Raw genomic sequence first — 20,044 nt, 5'->3', positions numbered from 1 at the left:
TTTGTTTTTCTGTCATATCTTTGTTACTATTGCTCATATCTCACTGTAACTTCACATAAACATTGTCCAGCATACAAACAAAGTATATGTAGGGGCTGGGCCCATTATACCCAAGGCCAAGGTCACCAAGGTGTTATACTTGGAATTATTTTAGCTTTGTTTATAGACATATCTTTAGTACTTGAAAAGACTTGAAATTAAATATATTTCTTTATAATCATCATCTGCATGTGTGGTTACAATCCCCATTACTCTAATTGTATTTTTGACAGAATTATGCACCTTTCATACTTAAAGTGTCTTGGCAATCTTTGCTTTCTGGATATAACTCTAGTACAATATAAGATAATGACTTGAAACTTAAAATGCATCTTTATCATCATCATCTGCATGTGTGGTAACAATACCAATAACTCTGATTTGTATTTTCAACCAAATTATGCCCCTTTCATACTTAAATTTTTTTGACAAACTTTGTTTTCTGGACATTGGTACTACATAAGATAATAACTTGAAACTCAAAATATATCTTTACCATCATCATCAGTACCCCTTCTGTACTTGACCTTTATCCTCTCTGAATAGTAGGGTCTTTTTATATCTTGAAGTAGAAGTATTGAGACGTAAATTCATTTTACTGTCAAATCGCCTGATTAGTAGAACGCGCTGTCTTACGGACAGCTCTTGTGTTAATTTCTTGTGTTTTTTGTTGATTTAAAAGTTTCAGGCACTTAATGTTCTTGGAATGTGTCACATTAGCCTATTTTACTTTGATAAATTGATTATTTTTGCTTTTTTTTTGGTTTCTCAGTGTAGTGTTTATTTCTCATCATACCCCCTCCACCAAACAGTATATAAGCCCCCTTTCAGAATATATTCTTGTTAAACATTTCATTTTAGCTCATCTGATTTTTTGAAAAAAAATGATGAGTTATTGTCATCACTTGAGCGGTTGTCGGGTCGGCGTCGGCGTCGGCGGTCTGCGTCGGCGTTCCCTGGTTAAGTTTTATGTTTAGGTCAGCTTTTCTCCTAAACTATCAAAGCTATTGCTTTGAAACTTGGAATACTTGTTCACCATCATAAGCTGACCCTGTATAGAAAGGGAAACATAACTCCATCTTGCTTTTTGGCAAGATTTATGGCCCTTTTGTACTTAGAAAATATCAGATTTTTTGGGTTAAGTTTTATGTTTAGGTCAACTTTTCCCTAAACATCAAAGCTATTGTTTTGAAATTTGGAATACTTGTTCACCATCATAAGCAGACCCTGTACATCAAGAACATAACTCCATCTTGTTTTTTGAAAGATTTATTGCCCCTTTTGGCTTAGAAAATCAGTTTTCTTGGTTAAGTTTTATGTTTAGGTCAGCTTTTTATCCTAAACTATCAAAGCTAATGCTTTAAAACTTGCAACACTTTTTCACATAATAAGTTGACCCTGTATAGCAAGAAACTAACTCCGTCCTGCTTTTGCAAGATTTATGGCTCCTTTTGGACTTAGAAAATATCAGATTTCTTGGTTAAGTTTTATGTTTAGGTCAACTTTTTCTCAAAAAACTATCAAAGCTATTGCTTTGAAACTTGCAACACTTGTTCACCATCATAAGCGGACCCTGTACAGCAAGCAACATAACTCCATCCTGCTTTTTGCAATAATTATTGCCCCTTTTGGACTTAGAAAATCATTTTCTTGGTTGAGTATTATGTTTAAGTCAACTTTTCTCATAAACTATCAAAGCTATTGCTTTAAAACTTGCAACAGTTTTTTACCATCATAAGTGGACACTGTACATCAAGAAACATAACTCTATCCTGCTTTTTGCAAGAATGATGGCCCTTTTTAGACTTAGAAAATCATGGGTAGGACAATATTTCTATTACACAAAAAAATCAGATGAGCGTCAGCACCCGCAAGGCGGTGCTCTTGTTTAAAGGGTGCGCTTTGTTGACTGCTAACAATTCTTGCTAATTCTGGTTCCAAAAATAAAAATAAACAGCACATGCACAAGTTATAGATTCATGACAGTGCTTGATTGTTAAATTCATTCCTGTCATGACAAAACTTCCTTAGAATTGAATGAGCTGGATAATTACAGGTGAAATGATAGTTAGATATTGATTTCTCTGTTCCAGACTAATGAGACACCAGCAAGAAAGTTCGCTCTAGAAACACCCAGGCTTCTTAGATCAACATGAAAGTGTGCAATACCTGGCATAAACAAAGTGTTTTTCCAATGACAGACAGTACTAGGCAGTTGTTTTAGCGTAAAGAGCATTTATGTGTGGTACATTGAAATATTGCTAAATAGAGGTGTAGCAATGGTTCTAATGCAGGGTTTGGTAAAGCATTCAGGAATACTTGTAACAATGGAGTTTGGATAATTCTTGCCAGTTATTGGGATATTGTTGTTTCACAAAAGTGTTTAAAAACCGTATAAAAATAAATGTGGTTTTATTCCACCAGCTTATATATGACGTATGGTTCACTAACACCGCATGATACATACAGGATTGAAAGGGAATAACAAACAAGGTTTATCAATATTGATAAAGTCGTCAGTATAGTAGACAAATTTAAAATTTAGATATATATCATATAGATTCATTTATCACTCTGTTTGAAGTTAACTGATTAAAGTCACTGTATGGAAGCACAGGGAGTACATTCAGTACAAGGTGACTTTTTTATAAACTGAGTGCTAAGATATCTCCAGTTACAAAAATATGAACTATCAAAAAGACAGAAATATGAACTACTAAAGACAAGTTTGAAATGCAGTATGAAGTTCCATAACCTACATGGATCAGCAATCACGTTATCAGAGGGAAAGACAGTGGCAACACGGTCAGACGCCCATTTCTGCAATGGTGTTGTCTTTAGCGACCAGCCTATCAAAGTTGGACAAAAAGTTAGTGTTGAATTGGGATACACAAATAACTGGAGTGGGGCTCTCAGGATTGGATTCACAGTCAATGATCCCGCCAGGTTTGGGACCCAGGAATTGCCAAAATATGCGATACCTCATCTTGCTAAGAAGGAAGGTTACTGGGTTCGGCCTATCAGTGAAAACTTAACTGGAGAAGGGTACCAGCTGATGTTTTATATCAGTAGTGATGGAAATGTACAGTTTTTTGTGAACAATGAACACAAGGGGGCACTGCTTGTTGGACTTCCTGTTGACAAGGGATTCTGGGTACTGTTTGATATATATGGCAACACCAAAGGCATTAAGTTTGTAAAGCCAGGTGAGTTGAATTTGCATGAAATGTTTTAGTATTACAATTTAGTATCCAGTGCTTTATTCCATATCTTCAAGCATTTAAAATTATTGATGCATTTACCTGTGGTAAGATTTCTGCTACATGTAGTATGTTGCTTGGTTGGGGTCTGTACTTCCGAAGGATCTTTTCACAGATTTTATTAACTATCTCAAGTGCCAATTGTGGCGGCTGTAAAAAGTCTCTTGGACTCAGTGATGTTATTTTTTTTTTTTTTTTTTTTGAGGGGGGAGGGATCAAGGAGTACATTAATCTGTACTGTTATAGAAGTCTGCAGGTGCTAGGGGCATGAGGTGTGTTTCACATTTCATCACCTCTCATGAACAGACTCAATGAAACCAAGTCTCAGTCTGAACAGACTCAATAAACCAAGTCTCTGTCTGAACAGACTCAATCAAACACAAATCTCAGTTTGAACAGACTCAATCAAACCAAGTCTCAGTCTGAACAGACTCAATCAAACACAAATCTCAGTCTGAACAGACTCAGTCAAACCAAGTCTCACTCTGAACAGACAATCAAACCAAGTCTTAGTCTGAACAGACTCAATCAAACCATGTCTCAGTCTGAACAAACTCAAGCAAACACAAGACACAGTCTGAACAGACTCAATCAAACCAAAGCTCAGTCTGAACAGACTCAATCAAACCAAGTCTCAGTCTGAACACACTCAAGCAAACACAAGTCTCAGTCTGAACAAACTCAATCAGACCAAGTCTCAGTCTGAACAGACTCAATCAAACCAAGTCTCAGTCTGAACAGACTCAATCAAACCAAGTCTTAGTCTGAACAGACTCAATCAAACCATGTCTCAGTCTGAACAAACTCAAGCAAACACAAGACACAGTCTGAACAGACTCAATCAAACCAAAGCTCAGTCTGAACAGACTCAATCAAACCAAGTCTCAGTCTGAACACACTCAAGCAAACACAAGTCTCAGTCTGAACAAACTCAATCAGACCAAGTCTCAATCTGAACAGACTCAATCAAACCAAGTCTCAGTCTGAACAGACTCAATCAAACCAAGTCTCAGTCTGAACAGACTCAATCAAACCATGTCTCAGTCTGAACAAACTCAAGCAAACACAAGACACAGTCTGAACAGACTCAATCAAACCAAGTCTCAGTCTGAACAGACTCAATCAAACCAAGTCTCAGTCTGAACACACTCAAGCAAACACAAGTCTCAGTCTGAACAAACTCAATCAGACCAAGTCTCAATCTGAACAGACTCAAGCAAACCAAGTCTCAGTCTGAACAGACTCAAGCAAACACAAATCTCAGTCTGAACAGACTCAAGCAAACACAAGACACAGTCTGAACAGACTCAAATCCCCAAACCAAGTCTCAGTCTGAACAAACTCAATCAAACCAAGTCTCAGTCTGAACACACTCAAGCAAACACAAATCTCAGTCTGAACAGACTCAATCAGGCACAAGTCTCAGTCCAAGCAAACCAAGTCTCAGTCTAAACAGACTCAATCAGACACAAGTCTCAGTCCAAGCAAATCAAGTCTCAGTCTGCTATTATGTTGCATGGTTGTATTCTATGCTTCAAAATGATTTTTTCACAGACTTTATTATATATGATGCTACTGTAATGATCATATTGCTGTTACAGAAATCGGTCATTGACTCATGCGGACTGTTATCAAAAACATTGTTGCTTTCAATTTGCATGCCATAATTCAAGCTACTATTGTAATTATAAATGTAAATTAATTTGCATGCCAAAATTCAAGCTACTTTCATGATTATAGATGTAAATTAACCTAAGATCTATTACATCTAATGTGTTGATAAAACAAAGAATATAATCTCTAATATTCAATAAAATGTATCAATACCATAGTCCTGCAAGGTGATGAAAACTGGGGTGGGGGAGGGGAGTAAACAACCATGATAAATTGCCAAGACAGGACTATCTAGGCCAATCAATTTTTTAATATTTTATAATACATGAAAAAATAAAAATATCAAAATTATTTATATGCCCCGTACTAAGTTTTAATACCAGGTTGTCAATATCAGCCAATTTGTCTTTGCTCGAGACTTTATATCAGTTGTCTAGATAAGAATGTTCAATTTATTTTCAGACTTTAATTTAACAAAATGGTCTATTTAATATTAGTGAAATGAATGATATAGCACTTGTAAACTGTTTAGGTGCCAGTCTGAGGAAACTGAAATGAATACAGTGGGTACATTATTTTGGTCATAGTTTGTCTGTTGGTTTGTCTGTAATGGTTGGTCTTGGGCAGACCATTAAATTTTGGTTTCTGATGAATACCTTACAGGAGAATGCTTGGTTATACAATGGTCAAACTTCATAGGCTGCTTGCATGTAAGCAGTAGATGATTGCTGTTGTTTTTGAGGTCATTGGGTCAGAGGTTAAGACCACAGCATACAAAATTACATACCCACTTGCAACTGTCACAGTACTTGTTTGTCATATTATGTGAGTTTAGAAGGAATTTTGAATGGGAGATTCTCATCAGTATTTTAAAAAGGCTGCAACAGTTTTGTAGGCCAGAAAAATTTTAAAGATAAGAACCAGCTTATCAGTTTATATACATTTTAATACATACTTGTAGAAATGTTGAAGGTATGTTAAAACCATAATGACTTGATAAAAAAGAAATGTAAACAAATAAAAAGTGCAGATCAGAGAGATAAATGTATTTCTGTTTGATAAAATAAGCATAAATCTGCCAGACATATTTGTAAAACTACTTCAAAAGGTGCATTTGTTTGATATGTAAATTGTATTCATGATAAATGCATGTTATACTCTAAAATCATTTCATTTAGTAGGCATGAAATTTCGTGGTTTGGGCAAAAACACTATTTCATGCAGACATGAATTTGTGGATTTAATGTTTCGGAGATAATTTGTTGGGCATTTCACTTGTTCATTGGGATTAAATTTCTTTGGAGTGTCACGGCCACGCTGTTTGCAAAAATTGATCCTCCACAAGTATTACTATTAATGGCTTCAGAGTATACAGATTAGATTTGGATCTTTTTGCAGATAAAGTTGGAAAATAATTATTGTCCAGTATTATTTCTTTCATTCAATTTACCATTTGTGGACTTGACTCCTGAATTAGAAAATGGGAAAAATGAAATTTCAATGGCACAAGAATTAAACATGTCAAATTGAAAGAAGACTTTGGAGAGAGGATTAGAATGCTATCCACCAAAGATTATATATATTACCGAGTTTGTAACTTTTTATAAGACAGAAGGAGGAAATGTTGCAGTTTTGTAAAACATTTTCAGACGATGCACCAAAAGAGATTACAGCTCGAGGACCGGAAGCTATCAAAGCATTTGAGTCAGCATGTATATCAGGAATGAGGCCTGTGTATAGGACTAGACTGATGCTTGTGGGACAAGATGGGGCCGGCAAAACGAGCCTGAAAAAAGCTCTTCTTGGACAGCAGTAAGTGAACATTAAATGTTATATGTTAATATTCATGTGTTAAAATCCACCCCCACTTATTAATATCTGCTCCATCCCCACAACCCCGTTTTAAAGAAGAGATATACATATTGCTATTGCTATGCTCAGGTCAGCCATTTGGATGATTAGTCAGACTGTCTGTAGAATTGATATTTTCTGATCAGTATCTTCAACAACATAGGATGATTGTATGTGGCCAGTAGATGACTGACGCTGATATTAGTTGGAAAGTCATTATATCAAAGATTAATCCAGATCCCTGGAAAAATAGTTTTCCATCAATAACAAGAATGTTTGGACAATTAGATATTAAAGCATGTTTGCTTGTGTAGCTAATGGACCCTGTTAGACTTAGGGGTCAGAATGTTAAAGGTCAAGGTCATAGCGACCATGAAACTGAAAATGATTCAAGAGCAGTAAAAAGAAAATTCTTGGGCCTATATCTGCCAACACTTAGGATGCTTGCCTGTACTATAATTATTGGATGACCCAGGCTATTATTGTTTTGGGTGTCAGTACATTAACGGTCAAGGTAACAGTTTGCTCAAAACAGACATCAGTAACTTGAGATTACTTTATTGCTTGTGGTCAGTAAATATCTGTTATTGGGTGCCAGTACATTACAGGTCAAGGTAATTGTAACCTTGAGGTGACTGATAGGGTCTTAACACTTGGTTTTGCACTAACTCTGTGTAGTTCCAGCAGGTATGCAAATTTTAATTCCATACCTCATGTTTTTATTTCGATGTAAATGAGATGTGGAACCAAAATTTGTAGCCCTGTTTGGCGCCATATAACCTATACTGTGTTGGTGTGCTGTAAAACCCAAATAAATAAATTGAGATGGAAAGCATTTTCTGTTCAATAACTGGAAGATGCTTGGTCATGCAGTCGTTACACTAAACTGAACAATTGCCTTTGGTTAGTAAATCAGCCTTTATACTTTATAGGAGGTCAATTGGTCAAAACTCAAGGTCACAATGACCTGTAGACTGAAAAATGTTACCTTTCAATAGCTGTAGAAAGATTTTATATAAGGTCTTTCTTTGGGATGATTACAATTAATATGTTAATCTTTTTGTTTAGGTTAATATTGGGTCAAATGTCAAGGTCACATCGACGTTCAGTTTGAAAAGTTTTCCATTATATAACTGGAAAAGGATTGGACTTACAGTCGTCAAATTATATAGAATGATAATCTTGGTTCAGTAGATTACTTCTTATGTTTTGAGGTCAAAGTTACAGCATATTTCAGACTGAGAATTACATACCTGAGAATGACATACCTATTCCAGCTTACCTTCAACAGATCATCATAAGGGACATGTGCCTAAAAAGTCAATCATTCAGTGGTGAGATTTTGTCTGCCATAGTCTGAATTTGAACAGACGGAAGGGAGAATTTTGTCCATAATTCATTTTGCTTAATGTCAAAGAAAATAGTATCACAACACTTTTTATGCCCCCAGCATCTACTGATGCGCATATAGTGATTGTCCTGTCCGTCCGTTCGTTCGTGCGTCCGTATGAGGTTAACCAAATGGGACTGTTTCGTCTAGCATCGGTACCCCATACTAGAATGACTTGATACTAATGCAGATGTAACCTGTGACCGTTCCTTATCTTCAGACATCACTTGACCTCAGTTTGACCTTGACCTCATTTTGGACTTAGGTTGCTTTATATGGGCCATCTCTTGGTTAACCAAATGGGACCGTTTCATCTAGCATCAATACCGCTTACAAGAATGAATTGATACTAATACAGATGTAAACTGTGACTATTCCTCATCTTCAAACATCACCTGAGCTCAGTTTGACCTTGACCTTGACCTCGTTTTGGACTTAGGTGTAAAATCTATCGACAAGGATGCCACTCTGGGGCATCAAGCGTTTATTGAACGCAGCTCGTTGTTTGTGCCTGTCTTAGCTGTTGTTGTTGTTTTTGTTAGAAATGGTAAAGACGAGACTGAAGAAACACAAGGGATAGATTTATCAACTTCCTGTACGTTCTGTGTAGGCAGCCATGACAGCTGGACTGTAACTGGAGCAAACACACAGGAAGTGACACAAGATGATAACAAGGGCATTATGGGTAAGATTTAGGTTCCTGATTCCACCCTGGTTGCACCTATAATCAGTGAAAGAAACTTACTATATTATATGGAAATATTAGCCTTTCAGAGTCGTTGTCAAGTGAGGTTGTTCTGTATTTGGGAAACTGAATTTGATTGGGTTTTTTTAATAGTAGATAAATAACTACACCCATCTCATAACACTAAATAAACATTAACGTTAACATTCCAGTTAAAAATCCCCATAAAACGGGAAAAGCAGCAGTTTATATGGAAATATATACTGGGAGATGCTCTGTAGGACATATACTATCATTCTTATTTGATTTTATGAAGTCTAAACCTTGGTATGTTTAGGTGATGTTGAAGCATTGGAGGAGGAATATAACGAGGCATTAGCTTCCAACATTGTACAGGAGCTGCTGTATCAGAAGAGACGGAAAGCCTCGGTCTCGCAGAAACAGAAACCAGCATCGCGAGAATCTCAGAGGGGGTCTGCTGCTAAAAAGGTAAAACTAAATACAGTTTTTGCTTAAAGTAACATATTGGAGAACAAACTGGATCTAAAAGAGGAAATGGCAAATCGCAGGTGAAACTGGAACAAGCCAAATGCTTAAGTAATAAAAACTTCTTGTCCTGACGTCATTCCATTTTGAAGAGAGATTCCTGTTGAGTCGATGCAAGTAAATATTTCGTTAAACTATAAACATGTTCACTCTGGACAACATGTAACATGTATGCCTATGAAGGATTGCATTATGTTGTATAATTATATGCATAACCAAAGGATTTTAGCATGTCGTAGCTGGAACAGACAATTTGAAAATATTTATTGTAATATCACATATTTTCATGAGGCTAAAAGTTTGTGGCGGACAGTTAGTTGATATAGAAGAAATAAATCCCTCAAGAAAATGTCTAATTTTAAAGTAAATTGAAAAAATGTCAAGCTTATGTATACTATACAGTACACATTATTGCAAGATGATAGTAAGACTTTTCCTTTTATACATCTTGTAACCTGTCCTGCACACTTCAACTGTATAACAGTGCCTGACTGAATTTGTCTGTCTGTATTATTCCTGACTGATTGTGTTATTTTTCAGTTCCCAGGTAAACCTTCGTCCGCCAGTATTACAGCCAAATTTAATGAGATTCCTACAGAAATGTTTAAAGAAGTTCCGGACAGAGTTGTAGAGTTAGTGCAAAAAATGTTGGACAATTCCTCTGCAGAAGTGAAATCCCAGGACTCTGTTTCCATTGCAACTAAGCCAGTTGATGGAGCTAAAATGGTGCTAAATATTTGGGATTTTGCAGGAAAAGAAGTGTATTATGCGACACATCAAATTTTTTTGACTAGTCGGGCATTATATGTTTTTGTGTTCAATTTAACCCATGATCTTGAGGAAGTTACCTCGGAATCAGAGGTAAGACGGTTTTGCTACAGATATAATTGTCTTTCTGGTACATTTCTTTAATTATGAGATATTTACAATACAGTTGAAACTCAATATCTTGAACTTGCTTATCTCAAGATTCCACCTATATCAAATACATTTTCAGGTCCTGTCAGGAAAACATGTCCACAAAATATCATTTTAAGTCGAATTTTGGTTATCTTGAAGTAAAAGGATTTCGAGATGTGTTAGTTTCAATTTTACTTTATGGTAGTGCAAACTGACATGTCCCTAAGCCTGCTGTTCTTGTGAGGTCTTTTTATTCTGTCTATAGATTAAGGTAAAATGTTTAAAACATAATTAAACCCCTGGCACCAGAGACAGTGAAGCTACTGGCTTATGATAAGTTTACCTCATGTTGGGGTCGGTGGAAGTCATACAGCTTTGAATTTCATATTGGAATTTATGTAACAATGTTTTCAGTTCTATCTGTATACCAACATTTCTGACATAGAGCAAGCATGCTGGAAGGGATTGTAAGGTTTTTACATGCCTGCCTATGTAGAACAGGGTTTTCCCAACCTGAAGGACAGTGGAATGAGTAAATGAATATTAGTAAGGTTTCTTATTAACATTGTCCCGAGGTTTGGGAAAACACCAGTCCCACACAGACAAATTTATTAGATAATCATTCTTGCCTACAATTTCAAAATTTTCAAAAACATTGTACATCATAAAATTACTTGTGTAGTGTATGGAATCATAATTATGACATCAAAATGAGGATGTTTACCTTGTCATTTCCAGAGAAAAAAGATACAGTGATTTACTACTTGGATATCCATCCTTGTTTTTCATTGCTGGTGGGTGGTGGAGGCCTCAGAGGCCGGGTGGTTAAGGTCACTGACTTCAAATCACTTGGCCATCATCGATATGGGTTCAAGCCTCACTCGGGGCATTGAATTCTTCATGTGAGGAAGCCATCTAGCTGGCTTACAGAAGGTCGGTGGTTCTACCCAAGTGCCCGCTCATGATAAAATAATGCAAAGAGGGGCACCTGGGGTGTTTCTCCCCCATCAGAGCTGGAAAGTCAGCATATGACATATAATTGTGTTGGTGCAACGTTAAAACTCTGTCCCTCTGGTTAGATTGCTCTGTGTCTGTACTAGAAGAGGATAATTTGGTGTCCTGAGTGGCTGCCTTTGCTATATGTAAAATGCCATTAAATGTGTTAATAATAAATATGGCACTATATAAATCAGGTATAGGAATAATAATGACTAGATGTGTATTATTCGAATTGTTATAAAAAAAGTAACTAAGCTATTTAGAGGCCTACAGAACCAGTGTCTTTTATGTTAGAATTTAACATAGTTTAGCTGTGATACGGCTGTGTTTTTCACTTGCAGGAAGATTCAGAGAAGCTTTCCACGCTGGAGTATCTTGACTTCTGGTTGAGGTCAATATATGCCCATGCTTCAACAACAAATAAAGCCTCAGAGACCAGAACGTTTTCTCCACCTGTGTTGATTGTAGGGACTCACAAAGACTGTTTGCATTCTGAGACAGATCTCATCAGCAAGGCTGTAAGTACTTGCTGATTGTTACAGTTATACATGGCCTTGTGTATGTTTGACAGAATTATGTCAGTCATCCAAGTTACATAGTCATCTCTTTGTGAATAGCTTGCCTGTCAGTAGTCAGAACTGTTGCCCTTGTTGTGCAGTTTGTAAAGTGGTCTGAATTCAAAGATTTGTTACTGCAATGATGCTTAATATATTTTTGTTGTTGCACACACAACTTTGATGTATAATATGACTATTGTTTGTCACACACAACTATGATGTATAACATGGATGTGATGTTGTGCACACACAACTATGTTGTATAACATGGCAATGTTGTTGTGCACACACAACTGTGATGTATAATATGGATGTGATGTTGTGCACACACAACTATGTTGTATAACACGGCAGTATTGTTGTGCACACACACCTGTGATGTATAATATGGATGTGATGTTGTGCACACACAACTGTGATGTATAACATGGATGTGATGTTGTGCACACACAACTGTGATGTATAACATGGATGTGATGTTGTGCACACACAACTGTGATGTATAAGATGGATGTGATGTTGTGCACACACAACTGTGATGTATAACATGGATGTGATGTGCACACACAACTGTAATGTGTAACATGGACGTGATGTTGTGCACACACAACTGTGATGTATAACACGGCAATGTTGTTGTGCACACACAACTGTGATGTATAATATGGATGTGATGTTGTGCACACACAACTGTGATGTATAACACGGCAATGTTGTTGTGCACACACAACTGTGATGTATAATATGGATGTGATGTTGTGCACACACAACTGTGATGTATAACACGGCAATGTTGTTGTGCACACACAACTGTGATGTGTAACATGGAAGTGATGTTGTGCACACACAACTGTGATGTGTGCACACACAACTGTGATGTGTAACATGGACGTGATGTTGTGCACACACAACTGTGATGTGTAACATGGACGTGATGTTATGCACACACAACTGTGATGTGTAACATGGACGTGATGTTGTGCACCCACAACTATAATGTGTAACATGGACGTGATGTTGTGCACACACAACTGTGATGTATAACATGGACGTGATGTTGTGCACACACAACTGTGATGTATAACATGGACGTGATGTTGTGCACATACAACTATGATGTATAAACATGACTATGTTGTCTTACACTTACAACTATGATGTATAACATGACTGTGATGTTGTGCACACACAACTATGTATAACATGGCTACATTACTGTGTAAATGTGAGTGTAATGGCTAACATGACCAGCATATGCTGTTGTGCATACATGACTTTGATGAAAAACAGAACTGTGCAACACGACCATAATAACTATGATATATAACATGACTGCTGTTGTAGAAACATAGTGATGATCAGGTAGTTCCTCAAAGGCTTACATCACAAAATGACAAAAATATTCTCTTCAAACCGTACACTTTCTATTATCTTATTGTTTGACATGCACTACTGCTGCTAAAGTACATAATAAATAAAATTGCTGTCTCGGATATACATGTATAACAAGACTATATTTTATACACACAAATGACTATAATATATAACAAAATTATGTTGTTGTAAACACAAATGGCTGTGATAAATAACAAAATTATGTTGTTGTAAACACAAATGGCTGTGATATATAACAAAACTATTTTGTTGTACACATGAATGACCATTATATGTGATATGACTGTGTTTTACAGGTTGAGGAGAAGTTTTCTCAGATACAGGAGTTTCTGATCGGAAAACCATATGTCCAACACCTAGTCACGCCTTTCTTTGCAATAGACAATACACTGGAGGGCACAGAGGTAAGATTGTGTATCATATATGTTTGTTAGTATACAGCAAAATTAGTCCCCAAAAGTCTCTAGTAAATATCAAATGAAAATAATTCCCAGTAAATATCAAAAGATAATTAGTCCCCAATAGTCTACAGTAAAATATCAAATGAAAATAAGTCCCAATAAATATCAGATGAAAATTAGTCCCCAATAGTCTCTATTATATAGCAAATGAAAATAAGTCCCCTATAAATATCAAATGAAAATTAGTCCCCAAAAGTCTCCAGTAAATATCAAATGAAAACAAGTCCCAATAAATATCAAAAGAAAATTAGTCCCCAATAGTCTTCAGTAAATATCAAATGAAAATAAGTCCCAATAAATATAAAATGAAAATTAGCCCCCAAAGGTCTCCAGTAAGTGGTGATTAAATATTATTGGATTTAATCAAGTTTTAAAGAGTTTAACAACAGTTATGCTATATACCCTTTAGGGGTTAACTGTGTATGAAACACTCTGTCTGGTACCTTTGTATGACTCACTGGTTTACATTTATAACAAGCAGTACTCTAGCAATGCATTCAGTCTTTCTTCTGCAGCTGCCTAACTCGCTAATATAATAATTTGAGTAAAATAATTTCACAATTACTTGGAACTACTTTGAAATATTCTTTGTCTTGGACTATATGATCAACAGTGACTAATTGGATGTTTTAAAAGAATTATTGAGTCATATACTGTATCTAGGCTTGATTCAACTGTGCTTTGAACTCATTATTGGATATTGTACAGGATTAGTACAAACAAGACTACAGAGTGATAAAAAATAAATAAATAAAAAATTAAATAAAAATAATAAATAAAATAAAATAATGCCACGTAGGAGGGGAAGAGCCCAGGAAAGGTCTGGGATAGACAGTAGAGTGCGCTCCCGGGCTGTGTCTCGTGCCTCTGAAGACACACAGAGACAAAGAAGCAGATCCCCTCTAAATGGACTTAATATGACAAATCCTGCCAACTGGACTTTAGCAATGCTAAAAGAAAAGTTGAAAGCGGAAGGTATTGTTTTACCCAACAGTACACCACACAAAACATTGCTGAAACTGTACCAGCAAATCCAAAACAAAAACAGTGACAATGTGGTCAGTTCAAAACATCATACAAACCCACAAGGAGTTGTAAATGCTATGGAAGACATACCGGGAAACTTATCACAATTACAGGAAGAAATGTTGAAAATGCAGGCTACTTTGGCTGAACTTGCCAAGAGAAAGGACAACTCAGATTCAGGTAAAGATTTTCAATTAAGCTTTAACAATGACGAGCACGACTCAATTCAAATTGGACCTATGAAACGCCATCCTGTTGACGAGCTCCCACCAGTAAATATTATACCAATTAAGGTAAAAAATGACATCCTTGCTCACAAGTATGTAAACTTTGCATTGCTATTGAATCCGGGCATGGACACTAACAATGAGACCAAGGTCATGGATTCAGATGGACAACAAGTCATTATCCATGCTGGGGATAACAGACTAAATAAAAGCCTGAACATCACTGAATTCAGAACAGCATTTAATAAATTCAGGAATGTCATATGTGAGAAAGAACCGCATCGACGCAAAGAGTTAGATACGTATGGGGAGATGATAGACAATATGTACCAACAGTATGGTGGTACGTACTTTTATGACTATCACACCGCCTTCTACCGTAAAGCCGAACAGTATGAACTACAAAACGTATCTGTCGACTGGTCGTCCTGTGACACTAAACTTTACATGACGACTTTCTCTGGACTACGCAGCCAAACCTGTGACATCTGCAAAGATACGAATCATATGACATCCTTTTGCCCAAAAACTGCACATAATAGTAGTTACAGTAGATCGGTTAAGAATCCAACAGCGAGGTTCGCACCCACTAGAGCTTACCAGTCTGCCTCTAGCACATTTGCTAACTCAAGGGACAAATATGGCCGTGACCGCAAGTTTCATGAAGGTAAAGAGATATGCAATAATTTCAACACCACAGGCTGCAAAAATTCACATGCTAATTCGTCACTCATTCATGTTTGTGACATATGTAAATCTGTCAGTCACCCTGCCTACCAGTGTGGCAAACAGAAAACTGGAGCAAAACAGCCTTCAACAAGTAAATGACTGCAACAGCATCAGCATAATGATTTGAAAGCCACAACACCAGTTAATCTGTTAGTTTTAGGAAAAGAACTACATTCCCATCCAGACAAGAACTTTGTTAACAGTCTTATGCAAGGAATGAGAGAAGGTTTCGACACTGGGTTACAATACTTGCCAGAGACCAGCTATCAGTGTAGAAACCTTAGATCAGCTATATCTCAACCAGAGACTGTTTCTGAACTTCTTCAAAAAGAGATTACCAAGGGATATTTATTAGGCCCTTTTGATTTTCCGCCCTTTGAAACATACCGTATAAACCCCATAGGTGTTGTGGAAGGCAAATACTCAGAAAAGTTTAGATTGATAGTGGATCTGAGTGCTCCTCACAATAATACCGAACACTCTAGTATAAACAGTCTGATTGACATAGAGGAGTATTCTCTTTCATATGTGAGTGTTGATGATGCCATTAAAATAATCAAGCAATGTGGACAAGGTGCAATGATGTGCAAAACTGATATTATTGATGCATTTAAGCTTATACCAACTAAGCCAGAGTTATGGGCATACCATGGTATCTGCTGGAATAATAAGTTCTACTTCTTCAAAAGGTTGTGTTTTGGGTCTCGCAGCAGTCCAAAAAATTTTTCCATGCTGTCTGAAGCTATTCATTTCATTGCTACAAATAATTATAAAATTCCAAATCTGCTGTACCTACTGGATGACTTTCTAGCAATCGTGCCAAAAACTCTAGACAGCCACAGGTATATGGCATTGTTGACACATGTGTTTGGCTCTTTGTCAGTGCCAATTCACCCTGATAAAACCTTGGGACCAAGCACTACGATGTCGTATTTAGGAATTACACTCGATTCCGTCAAAATGCAGGCTTATCTACCTTTAGAAAAAGTTCAAAGGATAAAGATGCTTTTGGATGACATAAGCAAGTGCAAATCAATAACAAAACAGAAGTTATTAAGTGTCCTTGGTCATTTAAACTTTGCATCACGTGTTATCAGGCCAGGAAGAAGTTTTGTATCATATCTTCTGAAGCTCGCGGCGTCTGTACGAGAATTGCATTATCATGTGAAACTTAGTCAAGAGTGCCTTTTAGACATGCGTATGTGGTATGACCTATTGAACAATTGGAATGGTATCTCCTATTCTATGATGACCATGTTACTGAATGCACTGATATTGAACTCTATACAGACGCTAGTGGAAGTTGTGGGTATGGTGGATACTATCAAGGAAGGTGGTTCGCTGAATCTTGGCCTGAAGGGCTGCCAAAACTATGAGAAACAGACATGTCAATAGTTTTTATGGAATTGGTACCAATAGTCACTAGTGTTGTTCTGTGGCAAGGTATGTGGTCAAAGAAGCACTTTCGGGGGCACTCGTTTCGGTTCATTGCTTATTCACTCACCTCGTTTGGCCATATATATAACTTTGTTATATATGGCCCCCTTCAGAAATAGCAAATCTAACCATGAAACAAACGTCAAAATATGCCATGTCTGCGGGTTTATGAGTCCCATGTAATATTTGTATAAGGTAGTTGTGTATCTCATATAATTATATACTTGTAATCAACCAACTGTGTCTGTTTTTTGTTGAACTCTTTAAAGTGGTGATTAAATATTATTGGATTTAATCAAGTTTTAAAGAGTTTAACAACAGTTATGCTATATACCCTTTAGGGGTTAACTGTGTATGAAACACTCTGTCTGGTACCTTTGTATGACTCACTGGTTTACATTTATAACAAGCAGTACTCTAGCAATGCATTCAGTCTTTCTTCTGCAGCTGCCTCACTCGCTAACCACCATCCCTCCCCACCACCAGCTTTTACATTGCAAGTTCTGTCACATGGAGTATGCCCTACAGGTCAATGACTTACTCAGGCAATATATGGCCATATATATAACTTTGTTATATATGGATCCCTTCAGAAATAGCAAATCTAACCATGAAACAAACGTCAAAATATGCCATGTCTGCGGGTTTATGAGTCCCATGTGGTTCTGATACGCTATTTCCATATATGCAGCCGTCTATCATCCCAAACTTCATACTTGCCATTCAGCCTTTCAGGCTTGTATGCCTTGCATCACGACTGGCCTGCAGTTCAACTTTGTTGACTGTTTCGATGAACATCATCATCATCTGTCATTCGGTTCATGGAAGATAAACCATGAACAACCAGAGATGTTATAGTCCTGTTCGCTCGAACAGTGGCCAACCCATCTCTGAGCCATTCACCATGGCTTCTTGTTCCCGGGCTGTTAACCAAAGTCTGGTTCACCGGGAACTCCAGTTCTCTGTCCGAACCCTAGACTGGTTCCAGGAACTGTGGCAGTATCGCCTGTACCTTTACACTGGTCAGGATCTGCCTACTATGATCCGCAAGCGTCATAGCCTGCAGTCGTGATGGCCTTAGCCGGCTGGCCAGCTTGCAGTGATGGACCGAGTGGGGCTGCCCCCTTTCTCCAAATATATAATGTTTTAAGATGTATGTAATATTTGTATAATGTAGTTGTGTATCTCATATAATTATATACTTGTAATCAACCAACTGTGTCTGTTTTTTGTTGAACTTTTTAAAATATCAAATGAAAATAAGTCGCAATAAATATCAAAAGAAATTTAGTCCCCAATAGTCTTCAGTAAATATCAAATGAAAATAAGTCCCAATAAATATCAAATGAAAATTAGTTCCTAATAGTCTTCAGTAAATATTTAATGAAAATAAGTCCCAAAAAATACCTAAAGAAAATTAGTTCCAAATAGTCTTCAGTAAATATCAAATGAAAATAAGTCCAAATAAATATCAAATGAGAATTAGTCCCCAATAGTCTTCAGTAAATATCAAATGAAAAATAGTCTCCAGTAAATCTAAAATGAAAATTAGTTCCCAATAGTCTTCTGTAAATATCAAATAAAAATAAGTCTCAATAAATATCAAATGAAAGCTAGTCCCCAATAGTCCCCAATAAATATCAAATGAAAATTAGTCCCCAAAAGTCTCTAGTAAATATCAAATGAAAATAAGTCCCCAATAAATATCAAATGAAAATTAGTCCCCAATAGTCTCCAGTAAATATCAAATGAAAATAAGTCCCCAATAAATAACAAATAAAAATAAGTCCCAAGTTCCAATAAATAACAAATAAAATTAGTCCCAATAAATATCAAATGATGATTAGTCCCAAATAGTCTCCAGTAAAATAGCAAATGAAAATAAGTCTACAAAAAATATCAAATGAAAATTAGTCCTTAGTAGTCTCCAGTAAATATCAAATGAAATTTAGTCCCCATTGAATATCAAATGAAAATTAGTCCCAAGTGAAAATTAGTCCCCAGTAGTCTCCAGTAAATATCCAATGAAATTTAGTCCCCATTGAATATCATATGAAAATTAGTCCCAAGTGAAAATTAGTCCCCAGTAGTCTCCATTAAATATCCAATGAAATTTAGTCCCCATTGAATATCAGATGAAAATTAGTCCCCAGTGATTATTAAAAAATTCAGTATTGTGATATTATATAATAGGTTGTTTTATTATTGTTAATTTTTCAGTTAGGAGATTTGAGAAAGGAAATAGAAGACATATCTTGCCAAGAACCTTATATAGGTGAACGTATGCCAATACGATGGATCAGGTTTGAACAGGAGATAAATACCCTGAAAACTCAGGGGACACATTATGCCTCGTATGATCAGGTATTATGATAGTAAACTTTGACTTTAACTAGGCATAACTAGTACTTCTCACGTGTAATTGGCCCAGTAAGATGTTATGTATCTTAGGTTTCCAATGGGTGACTTTTGTCACATAATGGAAAACTTGGGTCACTGAACCTAAAGAGCTTGAAATTCATGAAATTTATTTGCATTTTAGTATAAGAATATGTGTGGTTTTTAAAGTTTATGAAATCACTTTAGTATCTAAAAAGGAATAGGGTATCCATTGATTAAAGCAGGTTTAGATACATTTGATATTTTCCAGGTGACGGAGGTGGCAGGACATCTAGGTGTGTCGGACTACAGGGAAGTTATGACAATGCTCGAGTTCTACCACGACCTCGGAACTATTGTATACTATGGTAGTGGGAAATCAGCCATTGATAATCTGTTACGCAACACTGTTATACTCGACCCTCAGTGGCTTGTTGATATGTTCAAACATGTGATATCCTCAACATGGAGGCCAGAGGATAAGGTCTGAGTCTCATGAAATATCTTAATTATAGTGAGAAAACATCTCTGTAAAGACTAATTATTTGA

The 20,044-nt window shown here is 36.5% G+C and overlaps 1 protein-coding gene across 1 annotated transcript in view; it reads left to right on the top strand.

Annotated features, from left to right (window-relative positions):
* LOC123523775 (uncharacterized) overlaps window positions 1–20,044 on the top strand; it is a 54,694-nt gene that overhangs the window by 14,909 nt on the left and 19,741 nt on the right. Inside the window, exons 2-10 of the mRNA XM_053539569.1 lie at window positions 2,133–3,245; window positions 6,563–6,725; window positions 8,697–8,839; window positions 9,177–9,328; window positions 9,926–10,246; window positions 11,626–11,802; window positions 13,533–13,640; window positions 19,337–19,480; window positions 19,767–19,979. Coding sequence (XP_053395544.1) covers window positions 2,780–3,245; window positions 6,563–6,725; window positions 8,697–8,839; window positions 9,177–9,328; window positions 9,926–10,246; window positions 11,626–11,802; window positions 13,533–13,640; window positions 19,337–19,480; window positions 19,767–19,979 — 1,887 coding nt within the window. The 5' untranslated portion in view covers window positions 2,133–2,779. The remainder of the gene's footprint in view (window positions 1–2,132; window positions 3,246–6,562; window positions 6,726–8,696; window positions 8,840–9,176; window positions 9,329–9,925; window positions 10,247–11,625; window positions 11,803–13,532; window positions 13,641–19,336; window positions 19,481–19,766; window positions 19,980–20,044) is intronic.

The sequence above is a fragment of the Mercenaria mercenaria genome, chromosome 3 (assembly GCF_021730395.1).
Source record: "Mercenaria mercenaria strain notata chromosome 3, MADL_Memer_1, whole genome shotgun sequence".
Classification (NCBI taxonomy): Eukaryota; Metazoa; Mollusca; class Bivalvia; order Venerida; family Veneridae; genus Mercenaria; species Mercenaria mercenaria.
The sequence above is the reverse complement of the archived record's forward strand: the minus strand, read 5'-3'. Positions and strand labels throughout refer to the sequence as shown.